This window comes from Equus caballus, chromosome 4, assembly GCF_041296265.1.
Source record: "Equus caballus isolate H_3958 breed thoroughbred chromosome 4, TB-T2T, whole genome shotgun sequence".
Taxonomy (NCBI): Eukaryota; Metazoa; Chordata; class Mammalia; order Perissodactyla; family Equidae; genus Equus; species Equus caballus.
In genome coordinates, this window is record NC_091687.1 from 7,134,284 (window position 1) to 7,159,913 (window position 25,630).

Genomic DNA, 25,630 nt, shown 5'->3' on the forward strand with positions numbered 1-25,630 from the left:
TGATACAGGAAACATTAAATAACTAGATATTCAATTAATATTTAAAGGCAGTTTTAGGGAAATTGTAGTGATTCTGTTCAGAGTTTATAAGCCTTACTCTGTGGATTTTTAAGTCAAGAACTTTTTTCTCTATTTTTAAGTAAACTGTGAGGTTGGTTTTAACGCTCCCTCTGTTCCCCTCCTCAGCTCCTAGCAGAGAGAGGGGAGAGGAGACCTTGGGTTTAGGGCCGCCAGATGGTTCCTTGGTTCTTAGGAGTCTTCACAATATTCTGGTTTTCTCTCCTCTGAGCACATGATGAGATTACGCTTCCCTGTCTCCTGAAGTTAGGAGCGGCCATGTCACTTGTCCTGAGATATGTGATCTGTCGTCTTGGCAGAAGTGACACACGTTACTTCTAGGCAGAAGCTTTCGGAGTGTAGGGGAGGAAGATTTCTCCTGTACCCTCTTTGGGTCTGTGGCTGGGCCCGAGAATTACACTGACAAGATTAACAGGAGGAAAGCAGACAGATTTTATTGAGTTTTTACATGGACATGGGAGCCTTCACAAGAAAACGAAGAGCCCAAGAAGTGACCAGAGCAGGAAGCTTTTATACCTTTTAGACAAAGGAACAATAAATTTGTGAAGAACTGACAAGACAGAGGGATTTGGGCTCTGGGTAGTAAATGGAGAAGAAGTAACACGGTTTGTTTATGCAGGCTTCTCGGTTCTAAACCCCCTGTCTCTGGGGATGAGGGTGCCCTCTTCCTCCTGGGATAAGGAGGGTGCCTTTCACAGGGGAGACTTACCTCCTGCTTTTAGGGAAGAAGGGTGAGGGTCAGAGTGACCTTCCTGCCTCTGCTATTTTCTCAAACTCCTTCCCCTTATTATAGTCAATATGCCAAGGTGCTGTGTTTTGGGCTGCTGTGTCTTGAACCCCATCAGGAGCCAGTGAGCAGTTAGCTACTGCCTTGGGGACTGGTGACATTCCAAATGGTGGCAGCTCTGTCAGCCTGCAGCCCTCACTGAGACCACATGGAGCAGAGTACCCACTGTCCTGGGGTGGACATGCACTGTGAGCAAGAAGTGAACTTATGTTGTTTGAAGTCACCAAGATTTGGGGCTGCTTGTTACTCTGGTATAAACCAGCCAGCACTGACAGGTGCGGTTTCCATAGGTCTAAGGATCAAAAGAAGAGAATACTTTTCTCACCAACTGAAATAACTGCTTATTTCTTCAACCATTTCTGTTAACATTTACCATGTGCCAGTTACTGCTCCAGCTAGAAATACAGCAGTGAATCAATCGAGATCCTCAGTAATCTTCCCGTTCCTCATTAACTATTGAGGGAGCCTCTTTTCCTGCCAGGCCTTCCTCTGTCTCTCAGCCGCTAGTCACCACGTTCTCTTTTGTGCTCCTGCAGTGCTGTGTGCACACCTTCATCATGGCACTAATACTAGCGTGATCCTTCTGTTTCTGTCTTGCTTTCTAGGCTGTGAGCTCCTAGAGAACAAATGGTTTATACACAGTACATAGACAAAACAAGTTATACGCTATTTATAACATATAGTGATAACATATATGCTTTGCATCATTCTTTTGCTCTTTGCATCATCTCCCACATTTCAGAAACTAGTTTTTTTAATGAATGAATAAGACTTGTTGTGGCTCTTTTTGCTTGAATGTGATTTGGGATCAAAATGTGAACTTCCGTATTTTGGACATGTTGTCCAAATGCCTTTGCTCTGTGAATTAAAATTTAAGATGAATGTGTCACAGCAGATATATAGCAAATTACCTGGGCAGAAACGTGAAGGAATGGGGGAGGGAAGTCTACTGACTTGTTCTTGTGCCTCTTCCCTTTCCTTAGCCATAACTAGTACATCCATGTACCAGTGTTTCTCAATCTTATTGCCTTTTCCTCACGTCTTTTTTTTTTTAAGTTTTTATTTTTGCTTTTTCTCCCCAGAGCCCACGAGTACATAGTTGTGTATTTTAGTTGTGGGTCCTTCTAGTTGTGGCATGTGAGACGCCGCCTCAGCATGGCCTGATGAGCAGTGCCATGTCTGCACCCAGGATCCGAACTGGCGAAACCCTGGGCCCCCAAAGCGGAGCGCACGAACTTAACCACTCGGCCACGGGGCCGGCCCCTCCCTCACGTTTTTTTAGACCTTTTCTCTCTGATTGCCCCCAGTGATTTTTTTATTGCTGTATATCTGTTTATTTACTGTATGTATATCTGTGCTTTATATGAAAAAAAAAGGTAAGTGTTTTTGCCCCCTCTGCCAACTAATTTTCTTGTTTGAGCCTGCATGCCTTAAACTAGTATTTGTAAAAGGTAATTTTTTTTCCCTTTGTAGGAGGGCATTTCCACTTCAATAAGCTAAGTTTAATCATACTGAATCAGAACTCTGTTGTATAGTACACCTGTGCTTTTTATACTAGCTTTATTTTAAGCTGATTATCATTTAAATAAGTATGCTAAAATCTTAGTGTATTGTGAACCTTGGAAAAGTAAATTTTATATGTTTTATAGAAGTCAGTATTTTTCTAGGTTGAAGGCCTCTAAACCATGCAGTCTTTCTGTACAGGCCACATTTGCTTTTTATTCCTTCAGCAAATGCTTATTGAGGGGGTACTGTGTGCAAGGCTCTGTGCCGGCGCGGAGGCCCAGTGGCTCCTGGAGTTCAGTCTGGTTCCTTTATTCTTTGTTAGCTTTGTTAAAGCCAACATGGGTTATGTAAACTTGTCCAGTGTAGGGTTGTTTTGACTGTACTGATTTTTATACATTGTCAACAAAGTCTAGAGGGCCTTTGGTGAAAAACCCTGGGAGTTGATGTAACCCCTTTGTGAACATGATAAGAAAGGTACTTGGTCTTTGTCCAAGGTGTCTGGCACAGAGCTGCTAAAACCTTGGGATTTCATGAGGGATAAGAGTTTCTTTGATGTGCTGATGAGGTGAGTCTTGGCTGAGGGGCTTCAGGATGGGGGCCTGGTGGCAGAAACACCGAACCTTGGTTAGAAGCTTTGGAGCTTTCAGCCCCTACCCCCGACCTTAGGGAAGGGGAAAGGAGCTGGAGATCGAGTTAATCACCAGTGGCCAGTAATTTAATGAGTTGTTGTGCCTAGGTAATGAAACCTACATAGAAGTCCCTAAATGACAGAGTTCAGAGAGCTTCTAGGTTGGTGAACACATCAAGGTGTTGGGAGGGTGGCGCAAACAGAGAGGGAACGGCAGCTATATGCCCCTGCCCCCATATCTTGCCTGTGTATCTCTTCCATTTGGCTGTTTCTGAGTTATATCCTTTATAATAAGCCGGTAATAGTAAGGAAAGCAGTTTCTTGGGTTCTGAGTCATTCTAGTGAATTATTTTACCTGAGGAGGAGGTCACGGGAACCTCCAATTTATAGCTGGTTCATCAGAAGTATGGGTAACCTGGGAGTTGCGATTGGCATCTGAGGTGGGGGCAGTCTTGTGGGACGGAGTCCTTTAACTTGTGGGATCTGATGACACCTCCAGTATTAGAAATGAATTGATGGACACCCAGTTGGTGTCAGAGAGTTGGAGAGGTGGTGCTGGAAAAGACAACACTTATTTGGTATTAGGAGGTAAAAAAAAAATGCCTCACCCCTTGTCTATCACATTATATATATATATATTTATATACACACACACACACATAAAAAATATATAATAATGTCTATATATATTGTATATAATATATATGGAGAGAAGATTGAGGCCAAGCCCCAGAAGATGCAGTCAGTATAGTTGTCACGTTATGGCTTTGTCCCTCACTACTGGGTAATTGCCAAACAAAGAATGGAATATACAGTTTCAAGCTTCGTTTCAGATTGCCCAGAAGGGATAGGGCAAATGCATTTCAAAAGAAATATGAGGTAACTCAAATTATCTGGAGGCTTTGGGTTGAGGGTCCATCCAGGCATAGAGCCTTCCATCCATTCATTCACTTAGAGCCTTCCATCCCTTCATTCATTTAGAGCCTTCCATCCATTCATTCATTTAGAGCCTTCCATCCATTCATTTGTTTAGAGCCTTCCATCCATTCATTGATTTAGAGCCTTTCGTCCATTCATTTTTTAGAACCTTCCTTCCGTTCGTTTAGAGCCTTCCATTTATTCATTCATTTAGAGCCTTCTATCCATCCACTCATTGTACAGATATTTAGTGAGCTCCTAATCTCTGTGCCAGGCTCCTTGGTGAACAAGACAAAAGGTCCTCATTTTCACTCATCCTCTCTGTCCTCATTTCTTGGACAAACAGTGTAGGACATTTTAACAAAAAAGAACAGCTTTTTGTTCATTCCTTCATTCTACTCATGTTTGTTTGAGAGTCTATAATAGTCTGTAGACTATTGGGAGATATTTTAAAGAGACTTCTTCTCTGCCCTTGAGGACCTTGCCGGCTTGTTTGTTCATCAGTCATTCATTCATTCAAAAAAATGTGCCTTGAGCCAGGCAGTGTGCCAGGTCAGTGCTAGGAAAATATAGAAATGAACAAGAGCGCACAGTCAGTCCCTGAAGGGCTGCAAGTCCCAGCCTGGAGGGGCGAGCACATAGTAACATCTTTGGTAAAGTGTGGTGAGTGATCCTAATGAGCTCTGTCCCCAGGATTGGGACAGTGCAAAGGGAGCGCTCCAATGTGGTTTCCTAAATTGGCTCTATGTAGGTGCGAGGTCAACATGTGACTCTTGGTCTGACATTTTAGTTGGGGCTGGAGAGAAAGGATGGCTTGGAAAGGGGGATGTGGAGGGCGTTTCAATCGAGGAAAGAGCATAAGGGAAGAGAGGGAGGTGTAAGGCGCCGTGGCAGTGCACAAAACTGCAGATGCTGCATTTTGATTTAGGTATAGGAGGGGGTAGTAGGTGAATTTTAATAGAGTGAAACAATTGCATGTAAATGCCAAGAGGTAAACCTTGTGATACTGGCACAATCAATGTTTTAATGAAATGGATAGCCCAGAAACAAACGAACAAACGTGATAAAGTAGGTATCGCAAATCAGAAGGGTGTTAACTAATAAATACTGGGATAATTGATGAGATATTTAGAAATATAATCGTTTACTCCTCCGGATGAGTTTTAGTCCAAGTTTAGGGTCTTGAAATTTAGAAATTAGAAGATTAAGATTTCCCTCTGTGAATTAAAATTTAAGATCAACGTTAATGGGTCAGAGGATATATCTAACAAGTTACCTTAAAGAACCAAATATCTTACTTACTGTGTCACCTCCTTGAATGGACTGATCCCAGAGCATGGCTGGCTTCCTGGGCCCACACTCATAAGGACCTCGAGTTTGGTTTACTCTTCTGCTGTTGTCCTCTTGAAATACTTAATTTTTTAATCTGGGGTCTGTGTTTTCATTTTGCACTGAGCCCTGCAAGTGAGGTAGCCGTCTTGCCTGTGAGGTTGGTCATCCGCAGAAACAGAAAGTTACAGAGCTGATCTTTAGAAGGTGGTGGACTCATGCCTCTTGGAGAGTTGCAGCCAACACAATTAAGTGTCAGGGCCACATTAGCAGGACCGTCTGTATTGTGTTTGTGAATGCCTGGGGCTGTCTCTCGATGCCCTTAAACATTCAGTTTATTTGACAGTCTCTCTTCCTCCCACTTCCTTCTCACCAAGCAACCTTTTAATTGTGCGTTGGCTTCTTCTGTGGTCTTCCTGCAGGGAGAGAGCTGGCTGGTCATGCTGACTCCAGACTTCATTCAGGAAGTTGGTTACTCACTTGGCATTCTGCTGCCATCTGGGAGGAACATCAGCGAGGCTCTTTAATGGAAGCCTGCCCCTGAGAGACAGGTCCCCTTCTGTTAGATTTCTGAGACAGAAGGCTGAAGGCCAGGCGTTGTGCTGGTGAGTTCACCAAAGCAGTCGAGTGCAGAACAGTGTTAAGAAGGAGGGCTTTGGAGTCAGCCAGACCATCCTGTGTAGCCTTGGCCAAGATCCATAAGCTCTCTATGCCCTCGCCTCTCGTCTCTCAAGTGGTGGTACGTCACCTCTCTAGGGTTGTTGTGAGACTGAATGAGAACATATGCACGAGGTCAGGGATTCTCAGCCTCGGCACTGTTGACCTGTGGGGCCCGGTAGTTCTTTGTTGTGGGGACGGAGAGCTGTCCTGTGTGCTGCAGGAGGGTTAGCAGTATCTCTGGCCTCCCCCAGTAGCTGGTAGCTTCCTCCTAAGCCCCCACAGTTGTGACAATCAAAATGTCTCCAGACATGGCCAGATGTGCTCTGTGGGGCAGAATTGGCCCTAGGTAAGAATCACTGGTCTAGGTCTGTGGAGCAATGTCTAGGGAAAGGAAAGCTAATGTCAGGTTTTATAATAATAATGGTAATGCTGGTACCAGTGGTGCTAATATTGATGCCATCCTCAGGCCCCTGGAAAGACATCTGTCAGCCTGTCCTCTGTTCTTTAACTTTCTACATCTGTGTCAGAATAAAGTCCATATTGATGTGGATTAAGGCTGCCCCAGGTAGAGAAGCCCAAGGTGACCTGGCCTACATGCCAAACTATATGACCTGGTGGATTTTTATGGTATGAATTAGGGCTGCCCCAGGGAGAGAAGCCCAGGGCATCCTCACCTACATGCCGATCTATATGGCCAGATTCGTATCTAAATTTATATGACCGCACAATAACCAGACCCCATCTGCACTGAAATCATTTAATGACTTTTTACATCATCTTTTCTTTTTCCAGTAAAAGTAAGTCACGTACCCCTGCCTTATAAATTTAGCCCTAACCCTCAACTCAGGGCAGCAGCAGGAGCTCTGACTGCCCGTGGGTCCTGTCCCCATGCTGTTCTGTACTATTCTCTAAATAAAAGAGCACCACTGCCAGACCTTGAGAGTCCAAGAAATCTTTCTTTCAACTCTTCGGCTCGCTGTCCCCGCATCACATATGGGTTAAAGGGTAAATGTAAAAAGATCTACCTTTAAAAAACTAAAAGAAAGAGAAGTAACAGATCTTTAGATTTGGAAATAAAGGAGGGGTTTCCAACCTTGAAAGCAGTGGTACTTTTCTTACGTTTAATGTTGGGATCAAGTCATATTGGGGATCTCACTACATATCATGATTGGGATGATTTCACTACATTAAAAATAAACGAACATGCATAATCTGTAAAAACTTTGTAATTACACTTAAAAAGCAAACTGGATAAAACAATTGGGAAAAATAGGACAAAGTAGTGTTAAGAAACTGATGTAAGTCAAGAGGAAAACCAAATATATATGTAAATTCCCCTACATAAGGATGAAGGAGGAAATGTAGTGAGCTTATAAACATTTGAAAATTGTTCAAATTCAATAGCAATTAGGAAGTTTTTAATCTTTTTTGTCTAAGTTGGCAAAGATTTTAGGCAATAGCATCTCATTCCATTGTACAGTTTCAAGGAGTCATTTTCCGTGTTCTTTTTAGGACAGTGGGTTGGGTACAGCCGCCCTGCAGAGAAACTTGTTGACAAGTATACCTTAAAAATTGTTATACCATGTAGCCCCAAAATAACATTTGGAAATAATTCCTACAGCATAATTTGAAACGTAGACAAATATTTATGCATGAAGATGTTTCTTGCAAGGTTATTTTAATAGAATCCAGCTAAATGTCTAGCATTAGAAGAGTGGTTAATTATAGCTTATGATAAATAATAAGCAGCCCTTAAAACAATATTTACAAAATGTTTCTAATGGCATGCAAAATTCTTACTGTGTTAAATGAAAAAAGCACGTTTTAAAATTGCATATGCAATATAAAATATAAGGTCAACACTGAATAAACACTGGAAAGGAATATGCAAAATATTAATAGTATTTGCTCCTGAAAGATTGAATTATGGATAATTTGTAAGTTACTCATAACTGTATGATTAAATTGATCATTTCATGGCAGATCTAGACTTTTTTGTGGTGTCTATCCGTTTTTTAATTGATGTCATAATAGATTATATCATTGTGAAATTTCAGTTATACATTATTATTTGTCAGTCACCATGTATAGGTGCCCCTTTACCCCTTATGCCCACTCCTCTATCCCTTTCCCCTCTGGTAACCACTAATCAGTTCTCTTTGTCCATGTGTTAGTTTATCTTCCACATATGAGTGAAATCATACAGTGCTTGTTCTCTGTCTGGCTGATTTCATTTAACATAATACCCTCAAGGTCCATCCATGTTGTCGCAAATGGGACAATTTGGTCGATTTTATGGCCAAGTAGTATTCCATTGTATATATATACTATATCTTCCTTATCCATTCATTAGTTGATGGGCACTTGGGTTGCTTCCACTTGTGAATAATGCTGCAGTGAACATAGAGGTGCATAAGTCTCTTTGAATAGTTGGTTTTAAGTTCTTTGGACAAATACTCAGTAGTGGGATACCTGGGTCTTATGGTATTTCTACTTTTAATTTTTTGAGAAATCTTGATACTATTTTCCATAGTGGCTGTACCAGTTTGCATTCCAACCAGCAGTGTATGAGAGTTCCCTTTTCTCCACATCTTCTCCAACATTTGTTGTTTTTTGTCTTGATAATTAATAGCCATTCTGACAAGCGTGAGGTTGTATCTCATTGTAGTTTTGATTTTCATTCCCCTGATGATTAGTGATGTTGAACATGTTTTCATGTGCCTATTGCCCATCTGTATATCATTTTTGGAAAAATGTCTGTTCATATCCTCTGCTCATTTTTTGATTGGGTTGTTTGTTTTTATGTTGTTGAGTTGTATGAGTTCTTTGTATATTTTGAAGATTAACCCCTTGTCAGATATATGATTTGCAAATATTTTCTCCCAGTTGGTGGGTTGTCTTTTTGTTTTGTTCATGGTTTCCTTTGCCTTGCAGAAGCTCGTTAGTCTGATGACATCTCATTTGTCTATTTTGTATTTTGTTTCCCTTGCCCAAGTAGGCATGGTATTCGAAAAGATCCTTCTAAGACCAACGTCAAAGAGTGTGCTGCCTGTTTTCTTCTAGGAGTTTTATGGTTTCAGGTCTTATGTTCAAGTCTTTGATCCATTTTGGGTTAATTTTTGTGAATGGCGAAAGATAATGATCTACTTTCATTCTTTTGCATGTGGCTGTCCATTTTATCCAACACGATTTATTGAAGAGACATTCCTTTCTCCATTGTATGTTCTTAGCTTCTTTGTCAAAAATTAGCTGTCCATATATGTGCAGTTTTATTTCTAGGCTTTCAGTTCTGTTCCATTGATCTGTGTGTCTCTTTTTGTACCAGTACTGTGCTGTTTTGATTACTATAGTGTTGTAGTATATTTTGAAGTCAGGGATTGTGATGCCTCCAGCTTTGTTCTTTTTCTCAGGATTGCTTTAGCTATTCAGGGTCTTTTGTTGCCCCATATGAGTTTTCGGATTCTTTGTTCTATTTCTGTGAAGAATGTCCTTGGGATTCTGATTGGGATTGCATTGAATCTGTAGATTGCTTTAGGTAGTATGGACATTTTAACTATATTTTATTCTTCAAATCCATGTACATGGAATATCTTTCCATTTCTTTATGTCGTCCTCAGTTTCTTTCAATAATCTCTTATAGTTTTCATTGTATAAGTTTTATACCTCCTTGGTTCAATTTATTCCTAGATATTTTATTAATTTTGTTGCAATTGTAAATGGGATTGTATTCTTGAGTTCTCTTTCTGTTAGTTTGTTACTAGAATAAAGAAAAGCAACTGATTTTTGTAAGTTGATTTTGTACCCTGCAACTTTGCTGTAGCTGTTGATTATTTCTAATAGTTTTCCTATGGATTCTTTGGAGTTTTCTATATGTAAAATCGTGTCGTGTGCAAACAGTGAGTGTTTCACTTCTTCCTTGCCATTTTGGATATCTTTTATTTCTTTTTCTTGCCTAATTTCTCTGGCCAAAACCTCTAATACTATGTTGATTAAGTGTGGCAAGAGTCGGCACCCTTGTCTTCTTGATCCTGTTTTCAGAGGGATGGCTTTCAGTTTTTCCCTATTGAGTGTGTTGTTGGCTGGGTTTGTGTATATGGCCTTTATTATGTTGAGATACTTTTCTTCTATACCTGTTGTATTGAGAATTTTTATCATAAATGTATGTTGGATTTTGTCACATGCTTTCTGTGTGTCTCTTGAGATAATCATGTGGTTTTTATTCCTCATTTTGTTAATGTGGTGTATCACATTGATTGATTTGTGGATGTTGAACCACTCCTGCATCTCTGGTATAAATATCCTTTGATCATGGTGTATGGTCCTTTTAATGCATTGCTGTATTCAGTTTGCCAAAATTTTGTTGAGGATTTTTTCATCTATGTTGATCTGCCATATTGGCCTGTGATTTTCCTTCTTTGTGTTGTCCTTGTCTGGCTTTGGGATCAGGGTGATGTTGGCCTCATAAAATGTGTTAGGAAGTGTTCCATTTCCTTCAATTTTTCTATAATAGTTTGAGAAGGATAGGTATTAAATCTTCTTTGAATGTTTGGTAGAATTCTCTGGAGCAGCCGTCTGGGCCTGGACTTTTATTTTTTGGGAGGTTTTTGATTACTGTTTCTATCTCTTTACTTGTGATTTGTCTGTTCAGATTCTCCATTTCTTCTTGATTCAGTTTTTGGAGTTTGTGTGAATCTAAGAATCTGTCCACTACTAGATTGTCCAATTTGTTGACATATAGTTTTTCACAGTATTCTCTTATAATCCTTTGTATTTTTGTGGTATCTATTGTAATTTCTCCTCTTTCATTCTAGTTTTATTTATTTGAGCCTTCTCTCTTTTTTTCCTAGTCAGTCTGGCTAGTGGTTTGTCAATTTTATTTATCTTTTCAAAGAACCAGCTCTTAGTTTCATTGATCCTTTTTGTTTTTTTGGTTTCAGTTTCATTTCTTTCTGCTCTAATTTTTATTATTTCCCTCCTTCTGCTGACTTTGGGCTTTGTTTGTTCTTTTTCTAGTTCTTTTAGGTGGAGTTTAAGATTGCTTATTTGATATTTTTCAGTTCTGTTCCATTATTAAGTTGGGCCTGTCTTGCTATGAATTTCCCTCTTAGGACTGCTTTTGCTGCATCCCATATGAGTTGGTATGGTGCATTTTCATCTTCATTTGCCTCCCAATATTTTTTTATTTCTCCTTTAACTTCTTCAGTGATTCATTGGTTGTTCAGTAGCATGCTGTTTAGTTTCCACGTATTTGTCACTTTCCCAGCTTTTTTCTTGTAGTTGATTTCTAGTTTCATAGCATTATGGTTGGAAAAGATGCTTGATAGGATTTCAATCTTCTTAAATTTATTGAGGCTTGCCTTGTTTCCCAACATATGATCTATCTTTGAGAATGTTCCGTGTGCACTTGAGAAGAATGTGTATTCTGCTGTTTTTGGATAGAATGTTCTATATATATCTATTAAGTCCATCTGGTATAGTTTTTCATTTAATTCCACTATTTCCTTGTTGACTTTCTGTCTGGATGATCTATCCATTGATGTAAGTGGAGTGTTAAGGTCCCCTGCTATTATTGTGTTGTTGTTAATATCTCCTTTTAGGTCTGATAATAGTTGCTTTATGTACTTTGATGCTCCTGTGTTAGGTGCATATATATTTATGTGTTGTGTCTTCTTGGTGGAGTGTCCCTATTATCATTATATGCTGCCCCTCTTTCTCTCTAGTTGGCTTTTTTATCTTGAAGTCTACTTTGTCTGATATATGTATGGTAACACCTGCTTTCTCTTGTTTGCCATTAGCTTGGAGTATTGTCTACTATCCCTTTTCTCTGAAGCTATGTTTGTCCTTAGAGCTGAGATGTGTTTCCTGGAGGCAGCATGTTGTTAGGTCTTGTTTTTTAATCCATCCAGCCACTCTGTGTCTTTTGGTTGGCGAATTCAATCCATTTACATTTAGAGTGATCATTGATATATGAGGGCTTAATGTTGCCATTTTAGCACTTGTTTTCCCATTGTTCTGTATTACCCTGTTTCTTGTCCCATGTATTTCGGACTGCCAATTCAATTTGGTGGCTCTCTGTGATGGTTTTCTCAGTTTTCTCTTTATTTATCATTTGTGTCTCTCTTCTGATTTTTTGTTTAGTGGTTACTGTGAGGTTTGTATAAAAGATCTTGTAGATGAGATAGTCCATTTTCTGATAGCCTCTTATTTCCTTAGTCTAAGCCATTTCCATCCCATTCCTCTTCCCCTTCTAAGTTATTGTTGTGACAACTTATTCCATTTTGTGTTGTAAGTTTGTGGTTAAAATGAAGTAATTTTAGTTATTCTTGATGTTTTCTTTCCCTTTATCTTTAATGTTATAATTGTTTGCAAACCTGTTCTCATCGAAAGCTGCAGTTTTCTGATTTTGTCTTTTTATCTCCTTGTCAAGGCTCTGTAGACTGTTTCTTTTTCTTTTCAGGTATAAGGGCCTTCCTGAACATTTCTTGTAGGGGAGGGTCTTCTGGCAATATACTCCCTCAGCTTTTGTTTATCTGGAAAAATTTTTATTTCTCCATCATAGCTGAAGGATGTTTTCACTGGATAGAGTCTTCTTGGCTGCAAGCTTTTGTCTTTCAGGATTTTGCATATATCATTCCAATCTCTCCTAACCTGCAAGGTTTCTTCTGAGAAATCCGTTAAAAGCCTGATAGGGGTTCCTTGGTAGGTTATTTTCTTCTGCCTTGCTGCCCTTACTGTTTTTTTCTTTGTCACTGACTTTCATCAGCTTTACTAAAATATACCTCGGAAGAAGGTCTTTTTACATGGATGTACTTTGGAATTCTTTTTTTTAAAGATTTTATTTTTCCTTCCAAAGCCCCCCAGTACATAGTTGTGTATTTTTAGTTGTGGGTCCTTCTAGTTGTGGCATGTGGGACGCTGCCTCAGTGTGGCCTGATGAGCAGTGCCATGTCCGCACCCAGGATTCAAACCAGTGAAATCCTGGGCCACAGCAGCGGAGCGTGCGAACTTAACCTCTGGGCCACGGGGCCAGCCCCTACTCTGGAGTTCTATTAGCTTCTTTTACTTGTAATTCGAACTCCTTCCCCAGGTTTGGGAAATTCTCAGCTATTATTTCTTTGAACAAGCTCTCTGCTCCTTTCTCCATCTCTCCTCCCTATGCAATACTTATATTCTTTATGTTGCATTTCCTGAGTTAGATGTTTCTCAGAGAATTTCTTCATTTCTCTTTAGTCTTAGTTCTCTCTCCTCCATCTGAAGCATTTCTATATTTCTGTCCTCTAAATTGGTAATTCTGTCATCCATAATATCAGCTCTGTTAGTTAAGGACTTCAGATTTTTCTTTATCTCATTCTTTGTGTTTTTCATCTCCAACATTTCTGATTGGTTTTACTTTATAGTTTCAATCTCTAGGTAAAGAGTTCCCTCTGTTCATTAATTTTATTCCTGCTTTCGTTGAACTGTCTTTCTGAGTTTTCTTGTAACTCGTTGAGTTTTTTTATGATAGCTGTTTTGAATTCTCTGTCATTCAGATTGTAAATTTCTGTGCCTTTAGGATTGATTTCTGGGTATTTTTCTTCTTCCTTCTGGTGTGGAGTATTAATATACCTCTTCATACTGTTTGATGGGGTGGATTTGTGCCTTCATACAGGGGTAGTATCTGATCACAGATTCCACCTACCACCCCTGGGTGGGGGGTAGAAGCTGTGTATTCTGAGTCCAATGCTATCTCTGGCAGGTGTGCCTGTCCGAGCCTAGGCCACTCCTTGGCCACAGCGGCACTATGGGCTCTCCCATTGGATGGGAAAGTGATCACGTGGGGTCTCAGGGCTGCCATCACTTGTTCCTGCAGTTGCACCAAGATGCGCTCCCACCCTTGGGGCTGCAGCAGTGCTATGAGTGCTCCCACCAGGAGAGTAGTCCCACGTGTGCACTGGGCTGCTTGGGAGCAGGAGAGTGCTCACCTATCTCCACCACCTCCCCAGGGGTGATCCATCCACCTTCAGCTGTATTGCGGCACATGTCTCTCAGGCTTCCTGTTGTGCTGTGTGGGTGTCCTCCATTGACTCATGAATGGTAGTTGTAGTTGTAGTTTGAAGGGGGAGAGAGAAAGGGATCAGCTCATTCCACCATGTTGCTGATGTCACTCTGGGTGTCTTTTCTTTTCGGTAACTTTTAGATTTTATGCATTTCGCTAGCTTGGAAATGAGGGTGAAAGAATTCAAGCTCTGTTTCTCTGAATAAGAGAAAGCAAAAAGCAGTTGTCAGCGTCTTGAAATGCAGCTTTATATAGTAATAAATTTCTCATAAGTTGCAGTAGGAGACCAGTTTTTTGGAGGTAGACTGCTTGCTCTGGGTGAGGTGAATTAATGTTTTCTTTTTTACACCATGTTAATCTTTTTGTTGATAATTTTTAAGGGTATTTATTGTAGCATGTTTCTTGATGAAAAAATCTTTAAAATGTTTTTTAAAACATTTTATATATTTTTTTATTTTTTTTATTTTTTTTATTTTCATAGTGTGTGCAGAAGCTTATAATCCTGATGAGGAAGAAGATGATGCGGAGTCCAGGGTATGTAATTAACTGAATAAATTCATTTAAAATTGATACTCCTATATTGTATAAGGAAAATAATAATAGAAAAGATGTTAACAGGCATCTAAGTTAACAGGAGGCATAATGGAATTATTCTGACTATTTCTTTCCCTGGTCTTATCTCTGATAACCTACTTCTACTTCAAGTCCCATAGAATTGCTTTTATCCAAAGGTTCTCTCTCTTTGGATAAAAGGAAAGCTGAACATTAAAAGTTCAGTGTGGTTGTGGTTTTATTTCTCTTGCAAAACACAGCCTAGTGATGAAAAATGTGTTTAACTATCTTCCTCATAGTGGTAATGTTGTTTTTCTTAGTTTTCCTAATAAGGAAAAATACTTGGAAAAAAGCCTTTTGCTCCTATGAATTTTTAACAATAGAGGCTTACTGTGAAACAAAAAAAAGTGACAGTAAAATTACAGGTAGAGTGTCAGTAGGGCAGTTATTATTATTTTTTTAATCTATGAGTCTGGTAGTTTTTGCTGAGGAACTGATTTCTTGGGAGTCCTAATATTTTTGTAAGAATTTGTCCATTTTGGTTCGAAGCAGTTGTTAAGCTGTGCGCTTTAGCTCTGTTCTATTATTTATTTAGTAAAAAGTAAACTAAATAAGGGATTACTGTGCCTGGAAACGGAAAGTTATAATTTACCCTTTTCTTTTGAGTACATACTTTGCAAAAGTTCCCCTTTTCTATTTGCCTTAAAAAATATAAACAAAATTCTATTTCTGTAGCTCTGAAAAATAGTTCAATAAGATTGAGTTTTAATATGGAAAAGCAGATACTGTGTCCCTAAGTCCTTACATCATTGAGCTCCTTGAAACATATGTCAAATCCAGTGGCAGAAAGATCAGGAATCCTACATGGTACAGGAGATCTTGAAGGAAATCCCATTTTGCTCTGTCCCCATGGGGATTCTCAGCACCAGGGTTGTTGAGCTCATTTCTCACTACCACAACGTAAATTATTTTGATAAAGTCCACAAACCCCAGCCTGAAAACTAGTTGCCTTAGGATTAAGATATCTTTGCTCAGGTGTAACGTGCTGTTACCACTTGGCGTAGTCTGAAAACTGGACCTCCCCCATTGCATGCTTGACTTAAGTATCTAGCAGAAACAATAATGGGTGACTGAAGATTACTTGCCTTCTTTAGACTTGTTTATAAATATATGTGATAAAACTCAGTAGTTAAGTTTGATGACTGGTTTAAACTAGTAAAAATCTGAATTAAATAACATTTGAAAATACAGTTTGAAAACAATATATAGGATCTCATAGACTCGAAAACCGTTAGCTACCATTTGGTCCAGGAGATAGGTAAAGTCATTTGGCTAGATCACGCCAATTAATTTCTAACAGTTTTGCTGGGGAGGCTAGAACTAGTTAAGACTTCATTTGGCTGCATAGAAGAACCTAATCACATTGAGATAAAAATGAAAAAGAAAATATTGGGGAAAATTATTGGAAATCTTATAGAATTCCAGAAAGAGTTAAAACAACCCAAGCTGTAGGTAAGAACCAGCCCACCTCTGGGGTGCTTCCATAGCAAGGGTGCAGGACTTAGACCATTGTCACTGAAAGGGCTATCTTTCAAATTGGTAGATAACAGTTACTCTTAGTGTTCTTCTCTTAGTTCAAAATCCCAGAATTCACACTTCGCCAAGAATAGCAAAAGCAGGAGAGAGAGAGGAGGAAAAAGCTGGGCTTTGGTGTGAGGGGTTCATGCGAAGTTAATGGGTCGGGGAGCAAGACTTAAACTGATGGCAAAAGGAAAGCCAGCTTCAAGATGATGTTAAAAATGATTAAAGATGACAATTTAGGTGATACAAACTAACTTGAACATTTCATGAGTCGGGCAGTCTCTGTTCCCAGGAGTGCAGAGAACTGTGAACTGGCATGGAAGGCAGGAAGCTTTCATAGGATAAAGAAAAGGAATGAAGATTGCTGGGAAGACAGCAGCATAGGAGGACTCTGAACTCACCTCCTCCCACGGACACAACAAATTTACAACTACCTGTGGAACAGTTACCTCTGAGAGATCACTAGAAACTGGATGAAAAGAACCCCCACAATATGGGTCAACACTGACTGAGGCGGAAGAGGCAGAAATACCTTTCCTGAAGAAAAAACCACATTCTAGCTGTGGCACTTCATGGCCGGGAGCAATGCTAAGGTGTGAAGCCTTTCCTGGAGGAGTGGGGCATCTGAGCGGGACAGCTCTGTCACAGTAAGCAGCTGTTGAACTCAGCACACCCAAGACAAGTGTTACGATATGTGGCTTTGCTGGCTATTAAAACCAATAGGCAATACCCCTAGAAAAGCTATTGAACATAAGAGAAAAAAAAGCCTGCTCTTAAAGGGCCCATGGGCAAATTCACCTGCTCTAGAAATCAACACAAAATCACCAGAAAGAAAGGTGCACAGTCCTTTGGTAAATGAGACTCTCTTGATAAGCTCTGAGTGCATCTCAGAGAGGCAGGAAGCGGCTGAGACCACCACCCCCAGGGACTGAGACACTGACAGCGGCCATTATTGTGACCTAGTACAGACGTGCTGACACAGCTGCTGGCAGACACCATTTGGTTTCTTCCCCTGGCCTGTTAGCACAGTGGTTTGCCCCAGCCACTAGAACACCAATTTAATCCAGCTCAGCCAGGGCAGGCAGCCTGTCCTAGGGTCTGGCCCTGCCCACCAGCAAGCCCTCTGGGAACTTGTAGGCAGGGTGTGTGGGACCTTGGCAGTAGGGCAAGTGGGTCCTCCTTGGTGGGGTGTGTGCATGAGATGGGACTGCACTGTCAGGGTGTGCAGGCCTTGGGCACTGCAGCTTGTCAGCTGCAGCTGACTTGTGCTGTGGGCCTTCTCAAACAGCTGCATGAAGGATCTGCCCCACCTTCCAACACCTGAAACGATTGTGTGCTGCTATGCCTGTGGCCAGCCCCACCCAGCTGTGTTCCTGAGAGAGCTGACAACAGCCTCACAGGCCAGAGGCCTACCGCAGTTGTGAGGCCCTGAGCCTAGCAACCAGCCACATTAGGGGCCTGACTCACTGAACAGACAAACTGCCCAGGTGTGTGCTATTAGACCTTGCCACCAGCTGTGCTGGAGCTTCCCCTGCCCAACAAAGTGACTAAAGTGACTGCAGCAGCTGCAGGCAGCTGAGCCTTACAAATAGCCAGCCAGGGGGACAGCCTGGCCTCCGTGGGCACCTGCAGCAAGAGCAACCCTCCTGCCACAACAGAAGGGCCCATGTAGCCCACACAGGGGACACTCCTGGAACATTTGGAACTGGTGACGAGAGGGAAGCACATTGCTGGGTCTCATAAGCCATCTCTTACATGAGGCCACATCTCAAAGATAGGGAGACATAGCCGATCTACCTAATACCTAGATAGAAGCACAGAGAAATAGGCAAAAGGAGGAGACATAGGAATATGTTCCAAATAAGGGAACAGGACAATCCTCAGAAAAAGAACTAAACAAAACAAAGATAAACAAGCTACCTGATAAAGAGTATAAACTAATAGTCATAAGGATGCTCACTGATATTGGGAGAAGATTAGATGGACACAGTGGAACTTCAACAAAGAATTGGGAAATATAAAAAAGAACCATTCAGAACTGAATAATACAATAATGGAAATGAAAAATTCACTGGAGGGGATCAACAGCAAAATAGATGACACAGAACAGATCAGCAAGCTGGATGAAAGAGTAGAGGAATTACCCAAACTGAACAGAAAAAAGAATTAAAAAGAATAAGGACCGTCTAAGGGACCTCTGGGTTAACATCAAGTACACTAACATCCGCAGTATAGGTGTCCCAGAAGGAGAAGAGAGAGACAAAAGACCAGAGAATCTATTTGAAGAAATAACAGCTGAAAACTTTCCTAACCTATGGAAGGAAACAGATATCCAGGTACAGGAAGCACAGAGAACCACAAATAAGATGAACCCAAAGAGGCACACACCAAGACACATTATAACTAAAATGTCAAGAATTAAAGATTAAGAGAGAATCCTAAAGACTGCAAGAGAAAGGCAACAAGTTACATATAAAGGAAACCCCATAAGGCTATCAGCTGACTTTTCAGGAGAAACCTTGCAGGCTAGAAGGGAGTGGCATGATATATTTAAAGTGCTGAAAGGGAAAAACCTACAGCTAAGAATACTCTACCTGGCAAGGTTATCACTCAGAATGGAAGGAGAGATGAACAGTTTCCCAGACAAGCAAAAACTAAAGGAGTTTATCATCAACAAACTGACCTTACAAGAAGTATTAAAGGACTCATTGAAATGGAAAATAAAAGACCATAAATAGGAATAAGAAAACTATCAAAAAAATAAGAAATAAAATGACTGGTAAAGGCAAATATACAATAAAGGTAGCAGATCAACCACCTGTGAAGCTAATATGAAGATCAAAAGACAAAAGTACCAAAACTATCTATTTCCGTCATCAGAGGTTAAGGGATACAGACACACAAAAAGGAGGTTAAACATGATGTCAAAACATAAAATGTGGGGTCAGGGGAGTAAAAGAGTAGGCCTTTTAGTAAGAGGTCAAATTTAAGAGACCATCAACTTAATATGTGACTGCTATTTACACAGTATTTATATGAATGTCGTGGTAGTCACAAACCAGATAATAAATACACAAAAACTTAAGAAAAAGGAACCCAAACGTAATACTTTAGTAAAGCCATCAAATCACAGGGGAAGAGAGCAGGAGAAGAAAGGAACAGAGAACTACTAAAACACTTAGACAAAAATAACAAAATGGCAGTAAGTACATACTTATCAAAAGCTACTTTAAATGTCAGTGGACTAAATGCTCCAGTCAAAAGATATACGGCTGCTGAACGGATGAAAAAAACAAGACCCATATATATGCTGCCAAGAGGAGAGACACTTCAGACCTAAAGACACTCACAAAGTGAAAGTGAAGGGATGGAAAAGGATATTCCATGCAAATGACAAAGAAAAGAAAGCAGGATTGGTAATACTTATATCAGACAAGATAGACTTTAAAACAAAAACTGTAACAAGAGAAAAAGAAGGACACTACATAATGATAAAGGGAGCAATCCAACAAGAGGATATAACACTTGTAAATATCTATGCACCAAATATAGGAACACCTAAATATATAAAGCAGTTATTAAGAGACATAAAAGAGAAATAAAAAGTAACACAATAATAGTAGGGGACTTTATGACACCCCACTTACGTCAATGGATCAATAAGGAAACATTGGCCTTAAACAGCATAATAGACCAGATGGACTTAATAGATATATTCAGAACATTCCATCCAAAAACCACAGAACACACATTCATTTCAAATGCACACGGAACATTCTCCAGGATAGATCACATATTAGGCCACAAAACAAGTCTCAATAAATTTAAGAAGATTGAAATAATACCAAGCATCTTTTCTGACTATTGGGTCAATGAAGAAATCGAAGGAGAAATAAAAAAATACCTGGAGACAAATGGAAATGAAAATATGACATGCCAAAATTTATGGGATACAGCAAAAGCTGTATTAAGAGGGAAGTTTATAGCAATTCAGGCCTACCTCAAGAAACAAGAGAAATCTGAAATAGTCTAACAGTACACCTAAAGGAACTAGAAAAAGAAGAACAAACAAAGCCCAAAATCAGTAGAAGGACGAAATAAAAAATCAGAGTGGAAATTAATGAAATAGAAACTAAAAAAAGAAAAAGAAAAAAAATCAATGAAACTAAGAGCTGGTTCTTTGAAAAGATAAACAAAATTGACAAACTTTTAGCTAGACTCACCAAGAAAAAGACAAGACTCAAATAAATTAAGTCATAAACAAAAGAGGAGAAATTGCAACGGACACCTCAGAAATACAAAGGATTATAAGAGAGTACTACAAAAGTTATACACCAAGAAATTGGATAAGCTAGAAGAAATGGATAAATTCTTACAATCATACAACCTTCTAAAACTGGATCCAAAAGAAACAGAGAATGTGAATAGACCAATCGCCAGTAAGGAGATCAAAACACTAACCAAAAACATCCCAAAAAACAAGAGTCCAGAACCAGATGGCTTCCCTGGTGAATTCTACCAAACAGTCAAAGAAGATTTAAAACTTATCCTTCTCAAATGATTTCAAAAATTTGAAGAGGAAGGGAAGCTTCCTGACTCATTCTGCGAGGCTAACATTATACCCTGATAGCAAAACCACACAAGGACAACACACACAAAAATTACAGGCCAGTATCACCAATGAACTTAGACACAGAAATCCTCAACAAAATACTAGCAAATCGAATACAACAGAACATTAGAAAGATCATACAGGGGCTGGCCCTGTGGCCTAGTGGTAAAGTTTGGTGCACTCCACTTCGATGGCACAGGTTCATTGGTTTGGATCCTGGGTGCGGACCTACACCACTCATCAGTCATGCCATGGGGGCAACCTACCTACAAAAAATAGAGGAAGATTGGCACAGATGTTAGCTCAGGGCTAATCCTCAAGTGAAAAAAGAGGAAGCTGGGCAATGGATGTTAGCTCAGGGCAAATCTTCCTCAGGGAAAAAAATAGATTATCCACCGTAATCAAGTGGGGTTTAATCCAAGGATGCAGGGATGGTTCAACATTTGCAGATAAATCAGCATGATACACCACATTAACAAAATGAAGAATAAAAGTCACATGATCATCTCAATAGATGTGGAGAAAGCATTTGACAAGATACAACCTCTGTTTATGATAAAGACTGAATAAAATGGGTATAGAAGGAATGTACCTCAACACAGTAAAGCCCACATGTGACAGACCCACAGCCAATATCATACTCAACAGAGTAAAACTGAAAGTTCTCCCTTTAAGATCAGGAACCAAACAAGCATGCCCACTTTTGCCACTCTTATTTAAAATAGCATTAGAAGTCCTAGCCAGAGCAATCAGGCAAGAAAAAGAAATAAAACGGATCCAAATTGCAAAGGAAGAAGTGAAACTGTCACTGTTTGCAGATGACAGGATTGTATATATAGAAAACTCTGAAGAATCCACCAAAAAAACTATTAGAAATAATAAATAAGTACAATAAAGTTTCAGGATACAAGATCAACATACAAAAACCAGTTGTGTTTCTATACACTAACAACAAAGTAGCAGAAAGAGAAATTAAGAATACAGTCCCATTTGCAATTGCAACAAGCAGAATAAAATATCTAGGAATAAATCTAACCAAAGAGGTGAAAGACCTGTACACTGAAAACTATAAAACATTGTTGAAAGAAATTGAAGGAGATACTAAGGAATGGAAAGATATTGCATGCTGTTGGATTGGGAGAATTAACATAGTTAAAATGTCCATGCTTCCTAGAGCAATCTACAGATTCAATGCAATCCCTATTAAAGTTCTGATGACATTTTTCACAGAAATAGAACAAAGAATCCTAAAACTTATATGGAACAACAACAGACCCCAAATAGCCAGAGGAATCCTGAGAAAAAAGAACAAAGCAGGAGTTATCACACTCCCCAATTTCAAAATATACTACAAAGCTATAATAATCAAAACAGCATAGTACTGGCACATAAATAGACACACGGATCAGTGGAACAGAACTGAGAGCCCAGAAATAAACTCACACATCTATGGACAGCTAATTTTCAACATGAAATCATATAGCAAGAACATACAATGGAGAAAGGAAAGTCTCTTCAATAAATCGTGCTGGGAAAACTGGACAGTTACAGGCAAAAGAATGAAAGTAGACCGTTGTCTTATACCATACACAAAAATTAACTGAAAGTGGATTAAAGGCTTGAATGTAAGACCTGAAACCATAAAACTTCTGGAAGAAAACATAGGCAGTACACTGTTTGACATCGGTCCTAGCAGCTTCTTTTTGAATACCGTGTCTCACCAGGCAAGGGAAACAAAATGAAAAATAAACAAATGGGACTACATCCAACTAAAAAGCTTCTGCACAGCAAAGGAAACCATCAGCAAAACGAAAAGACAACCTCACAATTGGCAGAAAATATTTGCAAATCATATATCTGATAAGGGGTTAATATCCAAAATATATAAAAAACTCATACATCTCAACAATAGAAAAACTAACCACCCAATTAAAAAATGGGCAAAAGATCTGAACAGATATTTTTCCAAAGAAGATATACAGATGGCCAACAGGCACATGAAAAGGTGATTGACTTCACTAATTATCAGGGAAATGCAAATCAAAACTACAATGAGATAATAGCCTCACGCCTGTCAGAATGGCTACAATTAACAAGACAAGAAATAACGAGTGTTAGAGAAGAGGTGGAGAAAAGGGAACTCATAAACTGCTGGTGGGAATGTAAACTAGTGCAGCCACTATGGAAAACAGTATGGAGATTCCTCAAAAAATTAAGAATAGAACGACTGTACAATCCAGCTATTCCACTGCTGGCTGTTTATCCAAAGATCACAAAAACAAATGCATAAAGAAACATGAACTCCTGTGTTCATTGTAGCATTATTCACAATAGCCAAGACTTGGAAACAACCTAAGTGCCCATCAAGAGATGAATGGATAAAGAAGATGTGGTATATATACACAATGGAATATTACTTAGCTATAAAAAAAAAAAGATGAAATCTTGCCATTTGCGGCAACATGGATGGACCTTGAGGGTATTATGCTAAGAGAAATAAGTCAGACAGAGAAAGTCAAGTACGGTATGATCTCACTCATAAGTAGAAGATAGAAACAACAACCCTAAACAAACACTTAGATACAGAAATTAGAATGGTGGTTACCAGAGGGGAAGGAGGGAGGGAGGAGGATGAAAGGGGTGTTTAGGCCCCTGTGTAGAGTGAGGGATGGTAATTAGTCTTTGGATGGTGAACATGATGTAGTCTACACAGAAATCAAAATATGATGATGTACACCTGAAATGTATATAATGTTATAAACCAGTGTTACCTCAATAAATAATTTTTTTGAAAGAATAAGGAACAAGGAAGAGAAATAGAAAATAAACTAAGGAACAAGGGAATAAGTATAGAGCCCAGAGCTGGCTTGGCATTTGGGGACTGGCTGGCTGGATAGACTGCGTTTGTGGTCAGGAGGAGCATTTCTAGGGACACGAAAGTTAACCTAAGTTTCAGTTTGCTGACGTGGCACCCTGGGCTGGACCGGCTCCATCTTGGGCCGAGAAGGTCATTTCAACAATGGTGACATGGTATCCCCAACTTTTTCTCTCTGAGGATAGAGCTTCTCAGTGGACAGACATTCATGATTGCTTCAGTGTGAAGTTCTAGATGGATTTTATTTACTGAGAAATATCTTCTGTTTTATTGTGTTAGCCTTCCTTATTTGAAGTAGTGAGAAGTAAATTTTGGTTGGCATGATTTAGTTAATACCCAAATTTTAGAAGTTTCTTGTATCGCGGTGAGTTAGTAGGTATCAGGCTCCATTTTTTCTCTGTCTATATGTCATCTTAGAATCTAGTTTGAGATGAGTATTGATTAGATAGTAAGCAGAAGTTTGCATATAGCTTACTTGTGTAGGAAAAAATGCAATGATTTCCTCTCTCACTGGCTATTAGTCTTTTGTGTAGTATGTAAATAATACATACAGGAATAGTACACAGGTACTATAAATTTCCTCTTTTCTTCTTGAGCCTATGATTTTCATCAATTTTTAGCCACCTGAGATGGGTTTGAAATGCTGATTTTAATTTCCCATTATGAGTTTCGGTATATTCATGGCCACAGAACTCACCACTGCCTGATTCCGGTTGCTCTGATGGAGGGGCCAACTGACTGAAGAGGTGAGGCACCTGCTTGTCACCTCCTGGTCACTCTTTGAGTGAACATTATAACAGGAAAGGGTGGCATATAGGTCTCCAGGAGACCGACCGATGCCTGCTGCTTTTAGGACTATGTCTGGCCTCTCGAACTCATTTTATATTACAAACTATCAGTGTTCACAAAAGAAGGGGCCTTTTGGTCCAGGTCAGTTGAGCCTTCTGCTGGTCAAAGGGGACTCTGGGGAGCTCGCAGGCCTCACTTAGAGGGCATTCTATCGGTCTTCACTCTCCTGGAATGAAAATTTAGTTGAGTATATAGTACCCTGGTTTTGTTTGAGCTCATTCTAAAATGAATGCACCAGACCATTGCATTCGTTTTCCTAAAGTGATACTGTCTTGGGTGGCAGTGCGTGGTCGCTTGCTCCCTTTGGAAAATCACCCCTGCGGGGGTCGTTACATACGTGGTACACAAAAATATATTTAACCTCTAGTGCCAGATGCGTGTAAGAATTTACCCGCTTCTAGAGACTTTATCAAGTTTCAGAGGAAACGGCTACATCCTGAAAGAGTATTATTAAACTCAGTGTTAGAGAGTATCCAGCAACATTAGGGAATATTAGAAGAATGTTCAATGGAATAGAGGCAGTCACTAGATTTCCAGTGCAGCTGCTGTGACCTGTTGTCCTTTTATGTGTTCCCACCAGCTGGGAGCTTGACAGTCTTCAGTGATCAGCCGTCACAGACCTTTGCAAAATGAGCTTGCTAATCTGGGGAGAAACACTCTTGAAAACATTGAGGTGCTGTATTGATGAGCGGGCATCACCTCCCTGAGATCAGTTCTATTTCTCTCCTCGACTTGCTGGGCTGGTAGTTAATCTAGGCACCTAAAGTGAAAACCTCAGCAATAACAGTTCTTCCTTCTAACATCCTGCTGGAAATTTTATCCCTTGTGAGTAAGGTGACTACATTAATTGTCTGTCTGTCTATTTTTTAATTTGTTGTCCTTTTAGATTATACATCCCAAAACCGATGATCAAAGAAATCGATTACAAGAGGCTTGCAAAGACATCCTGCTGTTTAAGAACCTGGATCCGGTAAGATAAATCTCAATAACAGAAATGGGTTTTTTCGGTGTCAGCGTGAGGAAGGTGCAGTCTTGGCTTTTCACCTCATTCCAAGCTAACGTCACTCGGGTGACGTGAAGGCCTCATTGTGGATGGCTGCACGTGCGGTAGGTTGTGTCCTAGGAGAGAAATACTGGTTTGGGAGGTCCGCTGCTGTTAGGCAAGGAGTCACCAGGCCTGCTGTTTGTCTGGGGGAGGCATCATCTCGTCCTTCAAGGCT

The 25,630-nt window shown here is 39.9% G+C and overlaps 1 protein-coding gene across 1 annotated transcript in view; it reads left to right on the forward strand.

Annotated features, from left to right (window-relative positions):
• PRKAR2B (protein kinase cAMP-dependent type II regulatory subunit beta) overlaps window positions 1-25,630 on the forward strand; it is a 109,007-nt gene that overhangs the window by 57,741 nt on the left and 25,636 nt on the right. Inside the window, exons 3-4 of the mRNA XM_023638892.2 lie at window positions 14,423-14,475; window positions 25,297-25,380. Of these exons, the coding sequence (XP_023494660.1) occupies window positions 14,423-14,475; window positions 25,297-25,380 (137 nt within the window). The remainder of the gene's footprint in view (window positions 1-14,422; window positions 14,476-25,296; window positions 25,381-25,630) is intronic.